Below are 22,128 nucleotides of genomic sequence, written 5' to 3' on the forward strand. Positions count from 1 at the left end.
GTTTTAATATTGATGATTAGGGTATACAAAATTCGTATTTAATAAATCAGTTAATCGAATCATGCATCAAAATATTTTAACCAAAATCATCGTCACCCCGATTTCGATTTTCAACGTCAGCACTTCGACACAATGGAACACCGGGTTGGTGTTCGAAAATATATCGAATAATGTACCGTGTTCACAAATAAAGTAAATTTTACTTTAGCAGTCAATGTAAGTTTACTTAAATTACGTAAATTTACTTATTTACTGTTTCCATTTTACAGAAATGCTTACAATACATTCTATTATTACATTCTATTGTTTAAATTATATCTTTATTAAAATCCATATTAGCTTCATAAATAAATGAGACTTCATAGATAAATAAGAACATTAACAAGTAGAAAAATAAATTTCATATAGTATGTTTATAAGAGCAAATTGTAAAGAATATCAATTCTTTTAAAAATGATTGATATAATTGTCATATTTCTAATAATGTGAATATATGTATTCATGTATAATAATTAGTATTCATGCATATACATTAAATTGGATTACTGGAATATAAAGAATCTAATTGATGATCTAAGTTGTTTCTTGTCTGGTGTGAATATATGCACAAATACACATAATAGTTTACTTTTTTATCTGCAGCAACTTCAAGGAAGTGCAGATTACTATGCAACATGTTTATGTGGAATGTGTAATGTATTGTATGAAAGAAAATAAATAATTTGTCTTAAGAAAGGAGTTGAATGTGTTGGATATGTCGCATTTGGTAAGTAATTAAATATTACTAAAATATTTTTATGATTATTTCTAACTTTAAAACATTTTCTTCTCATGTAATTAACGAGATAGATGTTAAGATTCGCATCATAACATTTTTTAAATTGTTTATTTTTTAACATGATTTATTTTTCGCTATAATGTTATACTAACAAACATGTATGTTTTTAAATTAAATTATTTGCAAGAAAATTCTTAAAAATTGGTGACGATAATTAATTGTTTACTTATTAGATTATATATTAACAATATAATCATTAACATTGAATAACAGTTCTTCTTTTTATATCCTATCTAATGTTTACATTAAATCTTGAAACATGTTATATTTTGAGACATTAATTTTTAAATTTAATATCAACCTCATAAACACTAAAATATGTACATGTTACATTACAATGACATTTGTATACTATATTCACAATGACATTTGTATTAAAATTAATTTGACTTATTTTATTTCAGAATAAAAAAGAATGGGTTGTGTCAATAGTCGAACAGATATTAATGATTTACATCCAAATGTTTTTCAAGTGATGAATGTAGATGATTTAGGTAATTTAATTACACCTGGACGTTTAGAAGTTACAGAAACTGATATAATACTTTACCAACGTGGTAAACAACCTATTAAATGGCCATTACGATGTTTAAGGCGATACGGCCATGATGCTGAAATTTTTAGCTTTGAATCAGGAAGGAGGTGCTCTACAGGACCAGGCATTTATGCTTTTAAATGTCGTAGAGCTGCACATTTATTTAATCTTGTGCAAACAAATATTCAGGTTTGTTTAGTTTTTATAATATTAAATGTAAAAATATGCATATGAGTATTTTTCAAATAAAATTTATTATAGGTTTGTAATAATAGTGGAGATGATACAATATCCAGAGAACTTCCAGTTGCTTCTCATTCTGGTCCTACAGTAACAAGAGTGACAATACCAGTTGAGCCTAACTATTTGGATCTCATATTAAATAGAACTAATAATCACGTGGGTCCTAGATTTGCACATAATCAACAAAACGGAGTTGGAAGATTAGATAGTGTGGGAAGTAGCACTGGTCTTATGTCATCACAAGGAAACATAAGTTCTCCTACATCACCTCCTGTGTTACCACCGCTACCACCACCACCACCACCACCACCACCATTTCCTCAACCACATCCGTCCTCACTTTATGTGAATGAAGAAATATTGTCTTCTCTATCATTAGAAATGGAACATAACAACAACAAAAGCCTTAGAAGCGCAATACAGAGGTAACTAAAAATATAATTATATTGTTCGTATTGTTTAATAATATCTATAATCTTGTATGTTTTTATAGATCTCGTACAGTCAGTAATTCTATATCTGATAATGGTTCAGCATCATTAGAACTGACATCTATATACAACAAAAGTTCAGAAGTCACTTCTCAAATTAAATCACCACTCTCAGTAGCAACTTATATGAATGTAGACATTAATACTGATATTGGTCCACTTTCTCCAAGTCATAGTATTTCTGAAGCAATGCAGTTTAAAGAAGATAAAAACGAAAACAGTGAATCTGGACATGCCTACATAAATATAAGTCCTGGTCAAGAATATGCAGAATTTCTTGGTGCCAAATCACGACCATCACCATTGTTGTCTATTCAATCTGATGTAGAAGAAACAACAAGACATTGCTATGCTAATTTAGAACCAAGTGAAATTGAAAATTTAAGAAAAAGATTTTCTGGAGTATCTGCTCCAGAGAAATCACCTCTGCCTCCATCAACACCACCAGGTGGTTCAGGTAAAGAAGTAAATTATGCTGTATTAGATCTGGATACAAAGGATGTACCAATGAATTCACCATTAGATGGTCCTTCAAATTCTACCACATCTCCTCCAGAATCTCCAAATAAGATACAAAAAGGGTATACTACAATAGATTTTAATAAAACAGCTGCTCTTTCTCATTCAGTCAACCCAAATCTTGTGAATGATAATGAAGGTTCGAGGAAAACACGTCACAATTCTACAATTAGTGATTTAGCAGCCTCTGGTAGACGTAGTTCATCTATAAGTGAATAATACATTTTTTGTTTCCTGACTGTGCCTACATAATAAATATTTGTAGCATTTTATAAAAAGTATGAAATAATACGCTTTCCTTTTTTATTGAATTCTAATATTGAATACTATAAAACCAAAGAAGGAATATTAAATTAGTTTGTATAGTTTTTGTACACTTATTTTGTACAATATTAAACAAATGAAATTTTTTAGTGCGTAAAAATACAACACATTTAATTAAAAAATCGTATTTCACGATTTGTTCTACAATTTATTCATTTGGTAGCATTTAGTTATGTATAATGTACACAAAGGACATCACAGTATTTTTAAAGAATAAGTCATTTTCCAAGTGCTATTAGTATGCACAAAGGAAAAAATCTCTTTTATATGTATAATATACAAATGTGTTTATAAAACATTGTACGTAAAATGATTTTTCAAATTGACTATTGTAGGGAAATTGGAAGCAGAAGTGCTCCAATTTTCCTGTATCATAGGAATTGATGAGGCTCAAATAGACTAACTGAAATGAGAGTTTATGACGTGATAATATAACAGGATGATGATAAAAGAATATATCATTTTAAATGGCTACTTTTAAAGTAGTCAATTAAAATTTAACTATGGCCATAATTTGGAGTGATTTTGATATAAATGATAGATATTTATAGTAAAACATTGCATATGTGTGTGTGTATATATATATATATTATACAGCACAGGTATTATACAGGGTGGTTGGTAACTGGTGATACAAGCGGAAAGGGGGTGATTCTACGCGAAAAAAGAAGTCGAAAATATAGAATAAAAATCTTTTTTTTTTTTAATTTTTTTTTAAATCTACAGTGAGATCCGTTATAACGAGACGTGATGAAGTGCACGCGTACCGAGCGAAAATTCAAAGTCGATTTTCTCGAAAACAAAGCCACAAACAAAAAATTTTTATTCTATATTTTCGACTTCTTTTTTCGCGTAGGATCACCCCCTTTCCGCTTGTACCACTAGTTACCAACCACCCTGTATATATACACACACACAGAGACACAGATGCATATGGAAACTAGTATATTATAGCTCTTTAGAAAAATGTTTTTAAAATACATAATTTTAATAATACATTATCATGTTCTATCTAGAATTTGATATATTTTATAATCATTTGCTTTATAAATCGTATATATGTATCATATATATATATATATGAAAGTTGATTAAAATATGTTTCTTTTACACAATTAATCCGTAATAAGAACTTTAATTGTAATATATTTAAGATATATGTTGTTATAAATTGTATATATATGAAAGTTGATTAAAATATGTTTCTTTTACAAAATTAAGAGAAATAGTTCAATCTGTAATAAAAACTTTAATTGTACTACATATATTTAAGATATATGTGTGACATAATATATCACTCATTTTTATTTAGTAGATAAGAATATGATTTTTATGTATTGATTAATTTTAAAACTGATGGCTTTTTAAATATACACAAACAGTGTTTTATATCTATATAAATTTCTTTATGAATAATGTTAATATTCTTATAATAATTTTGTTACAATTAAAAAAATTTCAATATTATTTGCTTAAAATATAATTTAGTGTTAGTAACTTGATTTTTCTGGATTATATTATTTTTTATAATTTTATTTTCTAAAAACGTCTAATATATGTATTTAAAATCTTTAAAGTGTATAAAAATACTTTCTTACTAAAGATATATTTATCACACATTTATTATATACTTCTATACAATATTTTGCATATTTATAGTTCAATAAAAAAATATTAGTCATTGTTAGGCTCTTTCTATCATGCTTATACTATAATATTTAGTTAATCATGACTGTTATTATCATATTTGTTATTTGCTAATTAGATTTAAATATGAAATTACTAAAAAGATGTTAAGATTGTTTTAATACCTAGTACTCAATACGAGAAATAATATCCATATTTTAAATCTTAATTTTGCAATGCACCATATTTACTGCACAGTTTTGTCAGCCTTCTTCTATCATAAGTATTAATATAAATGTTTAGAACAGGTGAATGAAACTAGAGTAACAAGTATGGTGCATTGCTAAGTTTAATATTAAGAACATAATTTTTTTATATTGAATATTGTCAAAAAATATAACATCACATATTTACAACATATACATAACACATACATCTGAAAATATAATTAATTAAAACCATTTATTTTTTACAAGCATATAAACAAGTTTAATGAATAGAAATGTTACAATATTCTTAAATGCTATTCTGAGAAACTGATTATTCATTGAATACATCAGACACTTTTACTTCTAGAAGAAATGTTGCATGCTATAAGTAATTTTAAATACATATTGTAGTAACATGGTATTAGAAAAAGATGTAATAAAAGATTCCGTGATTACACGTAACTACATGTTATCTCATAATATTGAGATATTCACTGCCATAGTTTAACATCTATTAAGAAAACAAGTATAACTTTTCATATGCATTTAAAATAATTATTGCTAATACTTCATATTATGTTTTATCATATTATGATGGAAGTAAAGCTTTGTTACAGTTATTACTGATAATCATACATATTTTGTATGAATAGATAATGGTAGTGAATAAATTGATATAAAATAGTAAAATATTCTGTTTTGTTATATAATAATTTTATATGAGAATATATTTGACTACATACATAGATCTTATATTATCATTTAATATATGATTTGAATGCAGAGTGCACTTATATCCTTGAACAAATTAAGAGCTTTATGTTCAAAATGTAATAGTAAATAAGAAAAGGCAGGCTGGCCCATATAGAAGAATATATGTTTTCATAGTCATATAGGATTACACATATAGAAACTACTTCAGTAAATAACTACACATGTATTCACTTAAAATTTTTTTTTAAATAACCAAATCTAAAGAGTCAAAGAGCCTCTATTTTTATTTTTATTTATTAGATTCAAAAGCATGCTTGTATCATTCTCTTAATTCATAAGTTTTCTTTTCACAAATATTGTTCTTAAAGATATTTGAAAATATTGTATTGTTAAAAGTTTGTTACATTTAAATGAAACAAGTGATTTAATATACATTATTAACTTTATACATAGAATATATGAATATATAAGCGGTAAAAGACAACATTATATTATAAGTTGTATTTTCTTTCAATCTTTCAAGTTGTAACTAATTAAACTTGTTATGTCTTAAGTTGGATTTTTCTTAAATTTAATGCTTTCAATGTAATTAGAGGAGTATTATGCAAACTAAAATACAATACATTTGAAACTTTTTTCTTTTTTTTATCTAAATATGATGAAAATAGAAAAGAAACTGTAAATAAAAAATGAATGCAACCTTTTGAAATTACTTTGTAGATATACATGTGTATAAACTTAAAATTTAATGAACTTTACACCATTATATTAAATAATAGTGCTGATATGGAATAATGACTATGGATATATATGAAGTTAAATTTATCGTTTAGGATATTTATATATTGGCAATAGTTCAATTTAATGACTCATAGAATGACAATGCAACATAAAATTACATTAAATTTTATATTTTAATGTATATTTTACAATTAAATTCCAGTCTTAAGTTTAAAATGTCTCTTATAAAAAAATTAGATATTTTACATCATTAGTTAGGAAAAGAAAGAGAAGAGGGATATAGCCAAGAATGGATGAACAAAATGTTTTCATAATTCTAATATATTTGAAATAATAGTTTTTGAGAATACTAAAAGGTGCCAAAGAAAAATTTGTTCCATATGTGTGAAATAAATTTTGAAGTACAATAAATTCTAGTATAATATACTAAAAAAATTGTATGTTCATAAAAATAATTAAATCATTGTTTCATTCTTTGTAAGTGATATAAATGTATCATAAAGCTATACATCGAATACGTTATATGAATGTTTCATTGCACTTGATACAATTAATACTTTTATATTATTGCAAAGATAAAAACTCGTTCTTTTCTTTAAATATGACAGTATTATATGATCAGTGGTCAATGATCACAGTTTATTAGTTTTCAAGAAGTTATAATTCATTGATTAGTATTATTAATCAATCTAGAAATACTATATAATAAAAATGTTTTTGGATGCTAATGCAACATTTCTTAATTTACATTTCAAAGGTAAATAAATTAAACATGTATGAATTTATTACATATGTTTTGTTTGAAAAAGAAAAGTTAAATATTCTGTAACTGTTTTTGCATGCAACAAATATTACTCATTAACCATCAAACAAAGACCAACAAAATTTGTTGAAATAATAAACATGATCTAATCCTTAATTAATTCTTAAAACAAAGAAAACGTTGCATTAGACATTTCAAACAGTAAATGAATGAAAAAAAGGAATCAACTTTTCTACAGCAATTTATAAAATTGTGCAATGTCGGATATTATCACAATGTATTGACAAAAAATTATAAGTAAGAGCGGCGCAACGACAAATTGGGCAAGCACGCTGAATGTGCACATTCACTGAATGTAACGGCTGTGAAATATTTTAATTCTTCGACTGTCATTTTATAGTCATATGGAAAAATGATTCGTAATAGTTTTATCCATTATTTCATAATAATTCACTTCCCAAATTTTAACTTTGTTTCAACTAATTGCTATTTATTTGAATAAAATATAGCTGTCTCCATTTTTAATTAATAATATGAGAGTCGGAAAATTAACAGCATACATTATTAAGATGAAACATTGCTTTCCATGTGTTTTTATATTTTAAACTTCAATTAGAGTATGTAAAATTAGTATTTTTCTTAAGTAAAAAAGTCATGTTTGTATGCATTTTACATTAAATATAAAGTAATTTTGAACTACGTATTTTAAAGTCGTTACGCAACTTTTGTTTACACATGTATTGCGTTATATTTACTATAAAACTTTGTTTAAACGAATATTAACTAGAAATTGTTTTATACGTAATTGTATATAAGTAACTATAAAAACATGATTACTTTATTATTTCTTCTTTTTAATGGTTTATGTATGATTTATAATGTATACCAAATATATAGTAATGTTATTTTAATTAATCTATTATTATTTTTTAAAGTAATATTGTATGATAATAAATTAACCATAACGTTAAAAGCATATTTAATAAGGCAGTATTCAAATTGGTATTATTCCTTTATTTAGAATATGTTTTGATATCACACAAATCTTTAGAAGGCACTTTTATCCACAGCCAAAAATTATGGCATTTACATACATATGTATATATCATTTTTAATTATATCTGTCCCAGTTTTACATATTTGAATACTAGACAGTCTTGAGCAACAAGCAAATACTAGTACCTATAATTGAGAAACAAAGAAGAATATGTACATGTGAATTACAATATTATGTAAGAATCTATTTTAAATTTTTCTTTTCCTGCGCTGTGGACCCCGTATAACACGGAATTCATATAACATGGAGCGTATCTCTCGCGTTATAAAGGGTCCCACTGTATATACCAAAATTAATAAAAAAATTATATAATTTTATTAGATAATATATTTTAGTACTTAAATTTTATAGAAAAATATTTTGTTAAGCCGCGTGAAAAAATAACAGTCATATAGTTGATATTCTCAAAATTATCATACAGAGACTATACAAACATAAAATATTGTCTATAGTATTATGGATATAATGTTCTAATACAGTCATTTATTTCAAAATTTGAACATTTTCAATAATAATAATTTTGAAATATATTTGTATATAAATATATATTTATTAAATATCTATATCAATATAAAAATGAATAACAATATAATCATCAGATTAATTGACTTTCGATTTTTTGACGAAATTCAAGATTTTATTACAAATTATGTTTCAATAAAAATAAAGGAATCTTAATTGGATTAACCATGAATTCAACAGTCTATTAGTAAAAATAGATATAAAGAAATAATTAAGCAGCGAGCTGACGACGTCTACTCAGTTCGTGATCTATTAAAATGGAAATATCAGGATGGCGATGAAAAATCGTCGTGCAATAGTTGACTGTTTGACTTGGGTCTGCGCCTGCTTTTAACAACAGACGTACTGCATTAACAAAGCCACTTTCGGCGGCTACTTGGAGGGCAGTCAATCCTTCTACGTTCAATTTCTCTAGCTGTGCAAGGGGTGATGTAACCAACAAAGAAACGGTTTGATGAAAACCTCTTGCAGAGGCTAAATGCAACGGTGTATTACCACCAGCATCTTGTATACTAGGATCTTCTCCATGTTCCAACAGTTTCGCCACCATGTCAGCATAATTTTTTCTAGAGGCAATGTGCAATGGAGTTTCACCATAACGCGACATTATACCGGTTGGCGTGTGAGATATAAGTAAAAACGCGGTGTTTAAAGCACCGCACTCGAGGCACTCGTGTAAAGGAGTTTCTCCTCTATCATTCTTCAGTGATGGATCCGCGCCAGCAGCCAACAACGTTTCGATCAATGATTCGATTTCAGTTCTATGATTGTTGTCTGTAATAAAAAAAATTATTTTTATTTATTTATTACAAAAAAAATGAGAATAGTTGGGAATAAATAGATGTGAAGATTACTTTTGATATTTAAATATACATATAATCTTAATATAATAATAATTGTTTAAATTTATTTCTTATTAAGGTAATTTTTAAGTATAATTTTTTTTAAGAAATATGTTGTTATTTAACAAAATACTTTTTAACAATAAAAAAAGTAATGCTTTAGTTTATCTGAATGCACATGAAATTCATACCAAAAATAGTGGAGGAAGCTAAAATATGAAGTGCGCTGCGACCTTGATGGTCCTTTGCATTAACAGGACCAGCGCGTGCTAATAAATCAAGCGTTTCTAAAGCTGCTTCAAAATTATGATGTAAATTTTTTGATCCTTGTGCGTGAGCTAGTTGGCGTGTTAATATGTGTAACGCGGTTAAACCACCGCCAGCTTCTTTCACGCCTGACGGGCAACCATATTTCAGGAGTTCTCCTACAAATTGTAATACATTTCCTGGTCCTCCATTTAAAATCACTCTGTGAAGCGCTGTCTCACCACGAGGGGAACGCACAGCTGGATCGCATCCGTTCGCAAGTAGTAAACTACGAAAGTTGGAGATAATCGTTTTTTTATTTTCGATTGTTCTGTATCTATCAAATTGCAACGTTATTACTGGTAAAAATAGGTTGTAAATAAATTTAATTTCAATAAAAATTATGATGTTAATTAAAGATAACAATACAAATAATTTGTCAATACTGAAATTCTACATTATAGAACAATAGACTTTTAACTCTGCTGCGTTCTTTAAATTATTTTTGATCCAATCGTATTTCTTTATCGTTAAACAATTTCTTAATTTTGAAGAAGACATAAAGGAAGGGTTATTAATGTGAAGAAAATTCCAAAATAAATGATGTGCCGATAAATGTATTGCTAAATTCATTTCAAATGTAATGCTAAAGAATATTTTAAAACATTAAAAATTTTATGATACGATTTAGAAGTCGTTTTAATATTATTCGGAAAAAAAAAAAAAAAAAAAATAGGTAGTAAGTAGAATATTTTACATTTTTACATTTGTTAGTATTATAGAATTACGTGAAATTCTTTCGGGAATATTACATCTTTGAACATCTGGTAACAACATGGCAAGAAAGATATTGAGGAAAACCATATAAACAAGAACATTTTCATTGTTATTAACAAGTTTGATGGTAAAATTCATTAAGAATGATTCACGTATTCATTTACCTCGATCGTAATAATTCCGATGTTTGGATACTTTTTACGACGTCAACATATTTCCCCACTAAAATTCAGTGGGCAAAATTAGAATTCAGTAAAGTCGACAAAATTAGATCGCTGTATTTACTATAGGAAATATTTGAATCTTTTTTCTTCTATTTAAAAGAATTATATTTTATGTAAGTTTAATATTTGATAGTAATATGGAATGTTAAAGTAATAATTCGTATACATAGGAAAGTAATAAAAACAATGTGAAAATAATTAATAACAAAGAACTTTTTAAATTAATTTCTTCAAGAACAAATTTATTATGATTAAAAAAAGGTAAGTACTATTTATATTTTTAGTTATATTTATTTAAAACATATTTATATATAGACATTAAACAAAATAAGTAATACTAAAAAATATTTCGAAGACCGAGAAAGATAATATATATAGCCATTGCATCTTTACATTTTTAGATATAACCCTTAAGTTCAAATGAAAAGACCAAATGTATACACAAACTTGTGTCAATATCAAAAAATTGAAATATATTTTTAATAAAATTTTAACAAATTTAAAAAAATGGATACTTACTGACAATTATTAGGTATAATTTCGAAACTTTCAAATTAAATTTTTCAGAAATGTAGCTCACAATTATATCATTAGTATATACTTGTATATGTTTAACAAAAATCTTATTTAAAAATATAAAACAACTCTAACTTTTAACTTGTACAATTTATTGAAGAAATTTCTTACCTGAGAATAGGAAAACAATGGTTCGTAGCGGCTACTAACAGGGGTGGATCACCTGAAACATTCCAATCCGGTTCGTCCAGGTTTTGTACAGAGTCACTGGCAAGAAGTGCCGCAACACACTTGGCGTCCCCAGCACGTACAGCTTCGTGAAAATTCAGTTCACTTTCGGGATCATATATTTCCTCAATGTCTTTTTGATGAACCACATCTTCTAACGATCCATTAGAAATTTCATAATTGTTTGAAAAATCGCTCGTTTCCATAGTAATATTATCGATAGAGTTCTGCAGTTCTTCTAACTTAAAATTATCCTCCGAAGAAAAATCGGTTCCACGTGTTTCCGACGTTGCATCTTGAGAATTACACTCAGTAAAAAACGCATCAACTTTCATTGATACGAGCGAATTTGAATCTGGTAGTACACTTGAATCACAATCTTTCAACACTTCGTTTCTAATTTCATCAATATTTTTTGCATTTTCATTATCTTCATTGCTAATCGAAGTATTTTCATTTCTCCCTGGAAATTCAACATCTTCGATATTTTTACATTCTACGGTATCTTTAACTTTCTGTTCGAGCAATTCTGACGTAGAAAGCGTCAGTTTTTCTTGATTAACAAGGATTTTTTCTTGTTCCTGACCACTTGTTGCATGCTTCATCATTGCAGAATCAAATTCGGTGCTTTCCTCGCGCGTTGCTTGTTCTTTCTTGTTGTGCACTACTTTACTGACTACTGTGCCTGTCTTCTTCTCTATGTTCTGTTCCTGTGATATGAGTTCGTTTGTATAAGCAGCAGTCATTCTGATGATAGTTGCTCGCCTTTTAATTGAACCTGATTCTCTGGTAATTGGCTTGACGCCTTTTAAGAGGAAGATAGCCCCACACCGTGATCTACTTTACTGCAGTCATTGCTGTGTTCTGTTTTTTCTCTTTTTTTATACACCTGTTTGTTCATTGGTCTTTCGGTACGGTGTAATTGTCTACCATACGATCGAGATATCGGTCGATGAGTAAAAATTATAAATCTCTGTACGTGAATCGAGTGTGGAAACAACTCATAAAACAGACCAACGAATCACAAATACGTGACTGAAAATCAAATGAGTCTGCTTACGAAGCGTCGCTATGGATTTCTCTGCTTCCCCTCTCCTTCTGCTAAACATCCCCACCTTTACTCTTTACCCCACTTCTCAAAACCCCCTGCGGTGCATTCAAGGAATTTATTGTAGATTGACATACTGAAAAATTGGATCACAATCATGATATATAATCCTTTTTATTTCTACAGCTTTATGCGTTTTAGACATTCACGAATATTGTTTTATCTATCTGCTTCTCCTTCTCATTAATAAAGCGTTAATAGTATAAAGACTTTTACTTATCAAAATAATTAACATTTTTAGTTTTCAAAGTAACATTTTACCATTCATCACTTTCCTTACATTACGTTAATATGCAGAAAATTTTATTTTTATTTATGCTGTTATATAAAAATAAATAATTTTAATTTAATTATGCAAAAATCGAATACATGGAGAAACTACAATATATAATTTTAGCCTTAATGGCGTAAACTAATTAGAATATGTAATATCATCGTTAACTCATTTTTTATGATTTCATATATACATCGCGGAACATAATTTTACTTTTCATTCACATTTCCAGAAAGATAATTATTTTTTTTTAAATTTCAAATGTTATATCAAAAAGCATTAAAATATATCAATAATATATTAAATATTACTTATATACCAACAATTTGTTTTTTTTCTATTATTCAATATTTCGAAATTATGCAAATTAATTACTTACAGTTAATTTACTTTGATCAAAAAACAGGTTTTGCAAAGAGCGCATTTAGAATATTTTTTGCTTAGAAAAATAAAAAGGTTACTTCGCGAAAATGCGTACAAAACATTTTTTTAAATGATCTGCTCGTTATCTGTAAGTATATTCACAGTGATATATGTACGTGTGTTATTATATATTTAAAAAGTCCATGAGAGTCACATTTATTTTAATTTCATGAAAAAACTTCATTTTTAGGTTCTTGTTTAAAATTGTGCAAATAGGATTTGCATATGTATACATGTATATATATTCTTTTTTTTGTTACTAATCTCCTAACTATAATTTTGCTTTACTTCCTAAAACCACCTCTCACTCTTTATCAAATATTGTAAGTATATATATCTATGTGTCTAGACTTCTTAAGACTGCAAATGTTTCTTAGTATGCCCAACATTTTCTTGTATACATAAATTATATAAAAATTCTACTAACCCTGTGTGCAACATCTTACATTTAAGAGTATGTAATCAACTTATTGTGATGATTCTATTTTTGTTATTATAATGTGAAGGAGATTTTAGGAAGCAATATATGATTTAAATTACAACAAATGTATTGTTCATGAAAGAGATATAGTGTGGCCATAAACTAAAATGTTAAATAGTGATATACAGACTGATCCAGATGCACTTAGGACCATGAATATGTATATGTATATATATATATATATATATATATATATATATATATATATATACACCTTGAACATTTAAAAAATATAGAAACTATAAATGTATAGTAATATTAATAATAATGTTTTTTCCATCTCTAGTCTATCATTATATAAATATTTACCGACTAAAATTTTGTACAAAAAAATTAAACAGGTTGTTCTAGAAATGTTTGAAATGTACATTAATATCTTAATTATTTAAAGTAGCACTTTTGTGCCAAGAAGTATCACAGGTATCTTCAAATATGTACATATTTCGAAAAGCTAGAAAAAGTTTGCCACAAAAGAGCTTAATTGATAAAATAACATAAAAAATGATGGTCATACACGTATCAAATAAAGAATATACATTGTTTTATTTGCTGTGATATCTAGAAACAGATTTGGATTTGGCGGACTATGATCTTTAGAATCAGATCGCCGTTTATTACAAAGTTTCTCTTTAGTATAATCGCTTCTACTATGAGAACGGCTACGAGATGATGATCGTGAATGCTTGCTTCTTGATCTTGACCTCGAACGTGAGCGAGACCGTGACCTTGATTGCGATTTTGACCGTGAATAAGACCTGGAGTGGGATCTAAAATATATATTATATTAAAATCACGATTATATTGAAATTGCCTACAATTTCGAATTTTATTGCTTTTCTCTATCAAGTACATATATTTATTTATGTCAATTGTATCAAATTTTCTATTTTTTCTATGAATGTAGCGTAGTATATCTTATGCAAAATTTTAAGAGATTTATGGAATAATTGGGCTTGCAAAAATTGTGACAAGTACCCAGGAAAACTATCATAGTTTACTTCATATTCTAATAAAAGTAAAAATTACAGAAATATTAATATACTATTATAGTTTGTAAAATGGATCTTCATATTTTATATTTTCTATTTCTTTTCTTTTGCTTAAATGTCAATATATAAGTGTATATATATTATATATATAAAAATATATATATATAACATATTAATAAAATTAATTTAAATTGCTAAGTATTACAAATAAAATGCTATATTAATTTTAAAACTAATTATATCTATTTTGTTTCATTATTATTTTAGTTATGTACCGTCTTTAACAGCTGTTTGTAGTAGAAGGTTGTAGAGTACGTAATAGCAATACCAGAAAGAAGAGAACAGATGAGTACTTATAGAGATGAAATCATATAAATATGTCAGGTATATGGGCGAAGAGTGGCTAGATGAGATGACTCACAGTTTATCTTTTAGTGACCATTAGATCTATTATAATAATTTGGCAAAGATAATAAGACGAAGGAAGAATATCAGAGATACCAGTAGTGCTGATGCGCAAAAACTTTCAGTCTAAGGTGATCTCAGTGGTCGTTAGAAGTATCGCAGTATGCAGAACTAGCCACTCCATCGGCCGTGTTTTCCTCTTTCGCTTGTAGTATGCAGAAAGAAACCAGAGAAATGTGGATATTCTATGCTGTAACTACGTAGTATCACAAAGTGAACCCAAGGCGAATCTGATGAGAATCTCAGTAGCAACACGTTTCTCTTACGTATGCCTGTTCAGCGGGGTCTGCTATAAAAATGTCAATATTATATCGATATTGTTCTTGATAATGAAAGCACTTTGGTATAGTATGTAAAATTTTAATATACAAAATTATTTCGTATTTCATTTGTTTCATACACCAAATATAAAAAAAAATAATTTCTCTTAATTAATATATATTAAAGTTTATCTTCTAATATAAATATTCTATTATAAAATGTTCAATATTCAAAGACCCAAACCTTATATAAAATTCATTATTACAAATTACTTTCATTGTACATTTAAGCATATATTTGTTAAATCAAATTCTGCATATATTTCTTGCTTACTTGTCTAATGGTTTTTTGCATGCCATAAAGTTTATGTAAAGTGAATATGTTCTATACTTACCTTTTCTTACGAGTATTTCTATGTCGTTGACAATTTCTAGCATAGTGACCTCTTTCACCACATTCGTAACACCTATCTTCAGGATGAAATAGTTTGCCTACACCTCTTCTGAAATAACTTCTATCTCTTAATCTTCTCCCATTAGATGCTTCCACACGAGCTCGTCTTCCACATATAGTTCTCCCATCAAGTCCTCTTATTGCATCTTCTGCGTCTCTAGCATCTTCAAATTCCACAAAAGCAAATCCAGGTGGGTTTCTAGCTACCCATACATTCCTTAAAGATCCATAATAAGAGAAAGCATCTTCCAATTCTCGTCTTGTTGCACCATTTCCTAAGTTTCCTACATAGACTTTACAATCTGAAGGGTATCTTGGCATCTGAAAAATATATTTTAATAATTTAATACTGAATATATATAAACAATTTCCTTTATTTTTTACTTAATAATGTATTTTAGACAATTAATGAATTTAACTTGTATGTTTTAATGATTTAACTATGACTGTAATATCTATTAATAATATTGAAAAGTATTAAAAGTCATAGCAGTCCTAAAGACTCAGACATTTGTAAACAATATATTATTTCTTTCCACGGAATATTTAATTTCTTTAAAAAATAAAGTATAACATATTCGACAAAATTATACCTTATTCATTGTTGATTAATTTATTGAGCACGAACATACAACGATATAATATACAAAATTTTCAATTTTTCATACTGAAGAAAAAAATTGCATGTCAAGCGCGTCAATTTTTTACATTTAGTATTTCACCGAAATATAGGGGTTGATTAAAGTCCGGTTTCTATTTAAAAATATAGATGTAAACGATGAAAAATATGGAACTAACTGATATAATTACATATTTCTGTTATGATTTAAACATAATATAGATATAACTTCTTTTTTTCTGCTGTTTTTCAAACAAATAAAACAAATATTAAAAAGACTTAACATTTCCCAATTAAATTATTTCACGTATGTACAATATTAATAGCACAATATTTTAATGATTTCGATTTTACTATTGGTAGAACTGAAATCGATTCAGACCACGTTTTAAACGAAATTCATGATACTCTATTACTATAGCGTACTGTACGAATTATACATAATTGAAATTATATATAATTCACGTGTTGACGAAACGTTAACAAATGTGATTACAAACTTTATGTGTTGTAATATATATACATTTATAAAATAATAATTTTAAATTGAAATTTGGGTATTAGTTAAAAATTGTTTAGAATAGTTAAAAATGGCAGTTAGAAAAGCACGTTGTATACGTGAACCGATGCCAAAGTCTATACAACGTGTAAGACATATATCTTCAAAGCAAGTGAATGAAAGAGATAAAAAAGCAATTGTTATCGCACAAGAAATTAAATTTGCTCGATTACTCTCATGTAACGATAAAGTAACTCGAGATAGAGTACTAAAAAATTTAAAAAGATGGTTGATAGTTCGTTCACAAAGTACTCTTGGTAAGATTTGTATTCTTGTTAATTGAAATTCCAATTAGTTCTGATTTTTGTTTATCTAAATTTATTTATCTAAATTTTGTTTATCTATTTATTCGTTATATTATTATGAAAAGATATACTTTGTATGTTTTTTCTTAGCACTTACAAAGGCGGATTTTATGCGATTATGGAAAGGTTTATTTTATTATATGTGGATGTCAGACAAACCTTTGATTCAAGAAGAACTAGCAGAATCTCTTAGTAAAATTGTACATTGTTTAAAAACTAAAGAGGTAGTATTACTCTATACAGAATGTGTTTTAAGAACATTAGGTATTGAATGGTTTGGTATAGATCAATATAGATTAGATAAATTTTGCATGGTAAGTATTAATATGATACCTTTTTATATAGTACACTTATATATACACTCCTCATCAAAAAGATAACCCAGGTGTGCTATCTTTAATTTCTCAATGACGCATGTAAAGTTTTTTGTCTGTAACGTATGATATCAAAACATTATGAGCTCAGAATATGCAGTTCGTTGAAAGTAATTAAAAGTATTATGAGGTTTAGTGTGTAACAAAAAAAATTGTTTTATTTTAAGAACGAAATGATAATATACTCTGTTAATATGTTTAAAAATTACTCAGTAGTTCACGATCTATCAACGAATATAGATTACAGTACAATATTATATAAATTTGTAAGTATGGGACATGGAAAAAATTAAACAAGTCTTGAAAAAAAGCAAATTTAACCCTTTATTAAATAAGTATATATGTTTGATAAGTAATTATTGTTAGTTACAATTTATGTTGATTATTATTTTCTTATTGTAGATGTGTTATCATCTCGTTCTTAAAATAAAACATTTTTTTTTGTTACACACTAAACCTCATAATACTTTTAATTGCTTTCAACGAACTGCATATTCTGAGCTCATAATGTTTTGATATCATACGTTACTTTACTTTACACGTGTCATTGAGAAATTAAAGATAGCACCTGGATTATCTTTTTGACGAGGAGTGTATTAAATTCTTTTATTAATAAATATGTATTTACAGCTAGTTCGAAGAATAATTCGACAGACTTTCCAGAAATGTAAAGAGAATTTATGGGATATTGAATGGATAAAAGATATTTCTGAAATACTTGAAAAATTATTAGTTGATCCAAAAATATGTCTTGGTTTTACTATGCATATAACAGAAATATATCTAGAAGAACTTGCAAAAGTATGTTATTTTATATTAAATATTGATTTATTGTTAATTTATTAACAAGTAATTTTTATAGATTAGTGATGGAAATATACCAGAAAATGCTGTTACAGAATTTATTAAACCATTTATTTCGTATCTTATACCTATGGATGATGAAAGACAAATTAAACATGTAATGAGACATATTTTTAGATATCTGATTTTTCAATCAGATATTGGTATGGATTATATGGAAAAATTTAAAGCTTGGAGAAGTGTGAATATTAATGTTTTTTATTATCTTAAAACTTATATGAAATAATTTGTTTATAACTTATACTGACAATAATATGTATTATTGTTTTTATATAGGCTGGTTTTCCTGCTGGTTCTATTGATGCTATGGAAAAAATAGAACTGTCAGATGAAGAAGATAATAATATTACCAGAGACGTAGACATTTATCTTGAAAAACAAATGAAATATAATACAGAGAAACCACTAGATCCTAGAGCTGGTAAAATAGATGTTGAATTGCCACAAATACCTTTTAATCCAAGACAGATAGCTGATTTGTTAAATAAGTATAAATTTCATTCCTTATCAACAACAAAATCACGTAGACAATTACGTCGTCTTATTAAAGAGTATGTATTGTGTGATTATCAATTAAAGAATATATTAAAGACATTAGTAACAAACTAATAAATTGATTGAAATATCTTTGTAGGTTTATAGAATTATCAGATGGTAAAATGCCATTAGGCATTAAGGAAATAAGAATTCCAAAAATGCAAAAGAAAAATACAGATATAAAGTCAGCTGCAGTACGTCTTTTAAAATTTGAGCAGGAATTATATTCGGATACGCTACAAGAAGGGCGCAAAAGAAAAAAGAATAAGCAGTTAATACAAGATGAAAGTGATAAATTTAGTGAAGAAGAATCAGAAAATATTAATGACGAAACTAATCGTGAAAATAATACTGTAGAAGTGAATAATGATAAAACTATTAAAAAAAAAAGAAAAGTGAAGCATAAATTAGATTTTACTGATAATTTAACAAATACAAATTCGCAAATATTAGATGAAAATAATCTGAGTTTGAAGAAAAGGAAATTTAAGACAAAAGAAAATCAGAATATTTGCAAGACAGATGCAAAAGATAGTAATTGTAAATTAAGAAATAATTCTTCATTATTAATTGAAGATATTGATGAAAATAAGAAAATAAAATTGAAAAAGAACAAAAATATAGCTGCCAAGACACTAAACATTGTCAAACAAGTAAAAAGAAAAAAGTCAACAAAATCGAAAGTTACTGGTAAATGGAATGTTTCTGATAATATAGAACCATCCACTCTTTTGATGGATAATAACAGCACAAAGTCATGTATGGAAATTGATGAAAATACAGTTACAAGTAACCACGAGCAAAGAAATAATGTATATAATAAACAACCAACTTGGTTGGTACCTATATTAACAAAATTAGAGAATAAAAAAAATGTAAGTCTTATAGCATTTACTTGTTATATATTTTTGTATTTTTATTTTTCATAAAATACGTACGTATCTACTTTAAAATGGCAATTAAATTTTCAAACTTACTGTCTTTTTTTATACTGTTTGAAACTATTATAATATGATTATTGATATATATATATAAATATCTTTATTATGTAGGAAACACCAATAAGCTTAAAAAAAAAACATGAAATAAGTACCACTACAAGTTCTAAAAAACGAGTGAAAATTGCTCTTCACTGTAATACAGCTCAACATACATCTGAATATATTTCACAAATTCGAAAAAGTCCAGCTATACCTTTTGATGCAAACAAGAAACCATTAGCAGGTGTACTAAAAGCAAGTCCTATACCAAGTCCAATTAATCCATTTTATGGAAAAAATATGTGAAATGTTTGTTAAATTAATAAATGAAGTAATAATTATTTGTTAAAAAAATAAATAAAACTACGATTTTTTCAAATCAGCTAGTTTATTCTTATTAATTATTATTTTTCAATGTATTATGATGGTTCTTACATATTTTTTGGAAAATTTATAACGCGGGAATAACAATTAACATACGGGAAATACAGAATATGGGAATACAGAGTTATCTACTTGACTCGTAACCCGTGGTTGCGACATATAAGATGGCAAGTGTCATGTACGTTTACTGTCAATAAATTGCTATTTACTCGCATTTAACTTCTGATCATGGGCATAAAACTATAAATAAGATAAACCTAACATCATTGATAATTATGTATACGTATACTTGACGCTCATCTTAATTATCTCTGCCAAAACCATTGGAGTGATTAAACACATTGACGTCCAACCATCGGTATCACGGATACTCGAGTGTTCCGGACGGCCCGGAAAAAATCGGATGATCTCGTGCGGTGACACACGATATACGAATACTATATTTTTTATGCATAGTAGTCTACGGTGCGTGTGACCTTACACTTGTAATTGGAAAAAAAGAATGATTGCAATCATAACTACGTATTTTAAATATAAACTTATAAACAATTAAGAGAAAACTTTTCATATAATAATATAAACTTAAATGTATTTATTGCATTTACATTTATTTTCATAATACTATACTAAAGTTTCATACATACTTACATTTACATAATAATAAAGTTTCATCATATATATGTATATTTCTCGCATCATGAAATACATACACATTGGAACAAATATATTATTTTGATTTTTTTATAATTATAATATATATATATATAATTATATAATAATATAAACTGTAAATATATAGTATAAATTATATGATTATATAATTACAATTTATATTATTTTCCTTTTTGTCCATTTTTGTGTGATGACACACACATTGCATGTAACAAATATATATCCTAATGCTTAAATAACAAATATTTAAATGTATTTATGGTTTAAAAATAGTGTGAAGTATATTGAAAATGAAAAGATTAAAGTGTATATTATTATTCAAGCCAAATAAAAAATGATATTTTATTAATAAATTATTTAAAATTCGTAAGCAATTAATATTAATTTATTTGCCTCTTGTCTTAACTGAGGTAAGTGAAATTTTAATACCCATGATAATGAAAAAGTTTTAGAAAAAGCGGATAATTTAAACAGAGAAGTCTTTAAAATTCTTATACAACCTTCTTGTTTGAATACTGTTCATAAAAGTACACTAATACACATATGTTTTTGGCACATGAATTCACTTTTACTTATAACATTTCTATAGCTATAGAAAAATAGAGGATCAGCTACTATTACAAAACCAAATACTTAAAAATTATATTCTATGCATTTCATTCATATATTACGTAATATTTTTAGTTTTAATACTAAGTTCCATTACAAAAGAATTGAAACTTGTAAGATTGTTTGTATAATTCAGTCAATACGAAAAGTAAAAGATTATATTCCATACCATTTAAATACATTGAAATGACACTTTAAGAAATTTTAAGTGCATAAGTATCTCATACTTTACTTTGATTGAATTTTAAATTTCGCAGGATTTTGAAATGTTTCACGAAAGTAATTTTATTTTATACCATATATGTATGTACATTTGTACTTTGAAATATGAGATAATGAGGCACTGTGTCCATCGT

The 22,128-nt window shown here is 26.7% G+C and overlaps 4 protein-coding genes across 5 annotated transcripts; 2 read left to right on the forward strand and 2 right to left on the reverse strand.

The window, feature by feature from the left end:
* Positions 1-135: 135 nt before the first annotated feature.
* On the forward strand, positions 136-3,843 carry LOC138189674 (fibroblast growth factor receptor substrate 2). The gene is made up of 5 exons (XM_069131787.1): positions 136-216; positions 643-766; positions 1,243-1,562; positions 1,635-2,041; positions 2,110-3,843. The coding sequence occupies exons 3-5, from the start codon at positions 1,254-1,256 to the stop codon at positions 2,843-2,845; spliced, it is 1,452 nt and encodes a 483-aa protein (XP_068987888.1). The 5' UTR covers positions 136-216; positions 643-766; positions 1,243-1,253; the 3' UTR covers positions 2,846-3,843.
* Positions 3,844-7,971: 4,128 nt separating this feature from the next.
* On the reverse strand, positions 7,972-13,985 carry LOC138190038 (putative ankyrin repeat protein RF_0381). The gene is made up of 3 exons (XM_069132485.1): positions 11,359-13,985; positions 9,616-9,959; positions 7,972-9,356 (listed from the first exon to the last, which is right to left on the reverse strand). Exons 1-3 carry the CDS (start codon positions 12,159-12,161, stop codon positions 8,794-8,796), a joined length of 1,710 nt encoding a protein of 569 aa, XP_068988586.1. The 5' UTR covers positions 12,162-13,985; the 3' UTR covers positions 7,972-8,793.
* A 240-nt stretch (positions 13,986-14,225) lies between these two features.
* Positions 14,226-16,812, reverse strand: LOC138190042 (serine/arginine-rich splicing factor 7). The gene is given in 4 exon segments (XM_081833786.1): positions 14,226-14,281; positions 14,284-14,468; positions 15,811-16,190; positions 16,463-16,812. Coding segments are annotated over 4 exon segments (612 nt in total). The 5' UTR covers positions 16,472-16,812; the 3' UTR covers positions 14,226-14,243.
* Positions 16,813-16,868: 56 nt separating this feature from the next.
* Positions 16,869-20,469, forward strand: Nnp-1 (Ribosomal RNA processing protein 1 homolog Nnp-1). Of its 2 annotated transcripts, none has more exons than XM_069132484.1 (7): positions 16,869-17,304; positions 17,443-17,666; positions 18,357-18,527; positions 18,589-18,771; positions 18,867-19,141; positions 19,225-20,008; positions 20,185-20,262. In XM_069132484.1, the coding sequence occupies exons 1-7, from the start codon at positions 17,079-17,081 to the stop codon at positions 20,209-20,211; spliced, it is 1,890 nt and encodes a 629-aa protein (XP_068988585.1). In that variant the 5' UTR covers positions 16,869-17,078; the 3' UTR covers positions 20,212-20,262. The 2 variants fall into 2 exon arrangements, with proteins under 2 accessions (XP_068988585.1, XP_068988584.1); XM_069132483.1 differs by having other exon boundaries at positions 16,870-17,304; positions 19,225-20,002; positions 20,180-20,469.
* The last annotated feature ends 1,659 nt before the right edge of the window (positions 20,470-22,128 follow it).

This window comes from Bombus flavifrons, chromosome 2 (genome assembly GCF_040668555.2).
Source record: "Bombus flavifrons isolate JBK064 chromosome 2, iyBomFlav1_principal, whole genome shotgun sequence".
In the NCBI taxonomy this organism is placed as follows: domain Eukaryota; kingdom Metazoa; phylum Arthropoda; class Insecta; order Hymenoptera; family Apidae; genus Bombus; species Bombus flavifrons.

What these genes read in the sequence shown, in the direction of transcription:
- Nnp-1 (XM_069132483.1), top strand. Translation starts at nt 17,079, where the DNA reads ATGGCAGTTAGAAAAGCACGTTGTATACGTGAACCGATGCCAAAGTCT. An exon ending in ATCTAGAAGAACTTGCAAAA is followed by an intron (nt 18,528 to 18,588) that starts GTATGTTATTTT and finishes TAATTTTTATAG; the next exon opens with ATTAGTGATGGAAATATACC. An exon ending in AATTTAAAGCTTGGAGAAGT is followed by an intron (nt 18,772 to 18,866) that starts GTGAATATTAAT and finishes GTTTTTATATAG; the next exon opens with GCTGGTTTTCCTGCTGGTTC.
- LOC138190038 (XM_069132485.1), bottom strand. Translation starts at nt 12,161, where the DNA reads ATGACTGCTGCTTATACAAACGAACTCATATCACAGGAACAGAACATA. An exon ending in CATTGTTTTCCTATTCTCAG is followed by an intron (nt 9,960 to 11,358) that starts GTAAGAAATTTC and finishes CAACTTTCGTAG; the next exon opens with TTTACTACTTGCGAACGGAT. An exon ending in AGCTTCCTCCACTATTTTTG is followed by an intron (nt 9,357 to 9,615) that starts GTATGAATTTCA and finishes TTTTTATTACAG; the next exon opens with ACAACAATCATAGAACTGAA.
- LOC138189674 (XM_069131787.1), top strand. Translation starts at nt 1,254, where the DNA reads ATGGGTTGTGTCAATAGTCGAACAGATATTAATGATTTACATCCAAAT. An exon ending in TTGTGCAAACAAATATTCAG is followed by an intron (nt 1,563 to 1,634) that starts GTTTGTTTAGTT and finishes AATTTATTATAG; the next exon opens with GTTTGTAATAATAGTGGAGA. An exon ending in CTTAGAAGCGCAATACAGAG is followed by an intron (nt 2,042 to 2,109) that starts GTAACTAAAAAT and finishes ATGTTTTTATAG; the next exon opens with ATCTCGTACAGTCAGTAATT.